The sequence below is a fragment of the Chiloscyllium plagiosum genome, chromosome 40 (assembly GCF_004010195.1).
Source record: "Chiloscyllium plagiosum isolate BGI_BamShark_2017 chromosome 40, ASM401019v2, whole genome shotgun sequence".
Classification (NCBI taxonomy): domain Eukaryota; kingdom Metazoa; phylum Chordata; class Chondrichthyes; order Orectolobiformes; family Hemiscylliidae; genus Chiloscyllium; species Chiloscyllium plagiosum.
Genome location: NC_057749.1, coordinates 15700990 through 15703801, shown reverse-complemented (window position 1 = coordinate 15703801; position 2812 = coordinate 15700990). Strand labels below are relative to the sequence as shown.

At 50.2% G+C, this 2812-nt stretch overlaps 1 protein-coding gene across 1 annotated transcript in view; it reads left to right on the top strand.

Moving 5' to 3' along the window:
* Nucleotides 1-2812, top strand: part of tp53bp1 (tumor protein p53 binding protein, 1) — a 102768-nt gene that overhangs the window by 70727 nt on the left and 29229 nt on the right. The window contains exons 15-17 of the mRNA XM_043680118.1: nt 105-153; nt 1587-1590; nt 2410-2412. Coding sequence (XP_043536053.1) covers nt 105-153; nt 1587-1590; nt 2410-2412 — 56 coding nt within the window. The remainder of the gene's footprint in view (nt 1-104; nt 154-1586; nt 1591-2409; nt 2413-2812) is intronic.

The following is a 2812-nucleotide window of genomic DNA, read 5'->3' as shown; positions in this document are numbered from 1 at the left end:
CCCCTCGCTTTCCCCTCCCTCCCTCGGTTTATGTTCACGTCCTGACTGACTGGCTGATTGCATTCTCTGTTCTGAATAATATTTGCTCTATTCTCCTTTTGCAGAGCCCCTTCTGGCAGGAGCACCGACATCTGCTGCTGAAGCTGTTGCCAGGTAACGGTTCTCTTCTTTACTCTCACACCGCAGTGCTGTGTAAGCACGGTTTGGTTAATTTAGGCCTGGTCATTGTTCCTGCTCCGTCTTTACACAAAGCCAGCTTTGAGTTTGTGACAGCCTTTTACACGTTGCCCTGTTGTCACCCAGGACATGGGAACTGGCCACTCTGCCCATCTAATCTCTGCTCCAGCTTCAAACCTCATGTTTCTGTATTCCCCTGTGTGTTTATCCACCCCCACCCCTCCACCCCACCTCAATGCATCAATGCTATTCCCCTTGACTACAGGGCGGCACGGTGGCTCAGTGGTTAGCATTGTTGCCTCACAGCACCAGGGTCCCAGGTTCAATTCCGGCCTCGGGTGACTGTGCAAACTCCACACAGACATTCTCCCTGTGGCTGGGTGGGTTTCCTCCCACATTCCAAACTCCAAAGATGTGCAGATCAGGTGAATTGGCCATAGTGATAGGTGCATTAGTCAGAGGGAAAATGCGTCTGGGTGGGTTACTCTTTGGAGGGTCGGTGTAGACTGGATGGGCCGAAGGGCCTGTTTCCGCATTGTAGGGAATCTAATCTAATCTACTCCCTGGGGGAGTGAGTGCCACACTCATTCCCATTTCTCTGGGTGATGTCTGGGTTACTGTTTATGAATCACTATACGTTGGTTTACAGGTGCAGTAGGTAATTAAGAATATTGTCCTTCATTACTAGAGGGATGGAGTTTAAAAATAGGGAGGTTATTCTGTACAGGGAGCTGGTGAGGCCACACCTAGATTACTTTGTGCAGTTTTGGTCTCCTTACGTGAGAGAGGATGTACTGGCACAGAGCAGGTTCACCAGATTGGTTCCAGAGTTGAGGGGGCAGGTTTATAAGGAGAGATTGAGTAGACTGGGATTATATTCATTGGAATTCAGAAGAATGGTGGGGGGGGGGGGAATTAAGAGGGAGCGGATTTAGGACTGAGTTGAGGGGGAACTTCTTCACCCAGAGAGTTGGAAATCTGTGGAATTCCCCGCCCAGTGAAGCAGTTGAAGCTTCCCTATTCATTGTTTTTAAGGTAAAAATAGATGTTTGAACAGTGAAGGAATTTAGGGTTACGGTGAGCGGGCGGGTAAGTGGAGCTGAGTCCACGAAAAGGCTCAGCCATGATCTTATTGAATGGTGGAGCAGGCTGGAGGGGACAGCTGGCCTACTCCTGCTCCCGGTCCTGATTGGACCAATAGTTACAGACCCAAGTTTGGGTTGTTTCCCACAAGTGGAAACATCGTATCTCCACCTGCCCCATCAACACCTTTCCGTGGTGTCGAAGAGCTGTTTGGTGAGACCCTGTCAGTTCTCTGCCGTCCCTTTGTCAATGTGTTTTCGATGTTCACCAGTGCCTGAAGATGTTTTGAATTATTTAGAGGCTGGAATTGCATTCTGTCATCCAAGCGTGGTTTAACCAAGACTGTAAACACGCTCCATCTCTCTGCTCCCTGGTCCCAGTGTTCTGGAAGTTCACTGGTTATTGGCCTCAGTCATTGTACCTTCCTCTTGTGGCCGTGTTACAGTCCAGGCCAGGCCAGCATCTGTTCCTAGATGCTTCTGGAACGATTGGCTCTGTAGGCCATTGCAGAGGGCAGTTAAGAATTACCCCCTTCGCTGGGGGGGGGGGGGGGAAGGACGTGGAGTCACACATGGGCCTGGCCAGGGAAGGCTGACAGACCTCCTTCCCTAAGTGGGGGGGGGCATGGGAATTAGTTTGCCAGGTGGGTTTGTTAAAGCAATTGACAGCCTGACCTGGTCAGTCTCAGACCTAGTTTAGTTTTTAATTTAATTCCAGATTTGTTTGAGTTGAGATTTCACCATCTCCCAGAACATTAGGAAGCAGACATGTGTCTGTGGAAGTAGATTATTTTCCCAATTTAGCACAATATCAGTGAGCAGCCGAATCATATATTAGAGTTGATCTTTCTCTGCACCTTGTCTGTAGCTGTAACACTGTTCTGCGTTCTGTTCTATTAGAATCATACAATTCCTATAGTGTAGAGGCAGGCCATTTGGCCCATCGAGTCCACACTGACCTGTCAAAAAGCATCTAACCCAGACCCACCCCCTACCCTATCCCTGTAACTCAGAGGCTGGTATCCTGTCACCAAGTTACCCTTTATTTACATGAGGCGAATCCTTGACACTGATCCACCTCTCTCAGAGCGGGCAGAACCTCTATTACTCCTGTTTATATCTGTCAGCCAGGGCTTCCTGATTGGAGCAGGTTAACAGCCCCAATCAGGAAACTCATATTCTATGAGGTCCACCTAGCTGACCTCATTACAATCATTACATAACCCTGCATTCCCCATGGCCAATCCACCCTAACCTGCACAATCTTTGGACTGTGGGAAGAAACCGGAGCACCCGGAGGAAACCCACGCAGACACGGGGAGAATGTGCAAACTCCACACAGTCAGTCACCCGAGGCTGGAATCGAACCCAGGTCCCTGGCGCTGTGAGGCAGCAGTGCTAACCACTGAGCCACCGTGTCGCCCTAAACGACTTGAATCCCCCACCTGCTCGTACCGAGGTTGTGGCTCAGTCGAGGGCTGGCCCTCGGGAGATGGGCAGAATGTCCTGTTGCTGGGTCTGGAGCACGGTTACAGCGGTGAGTAGGTTGGGTC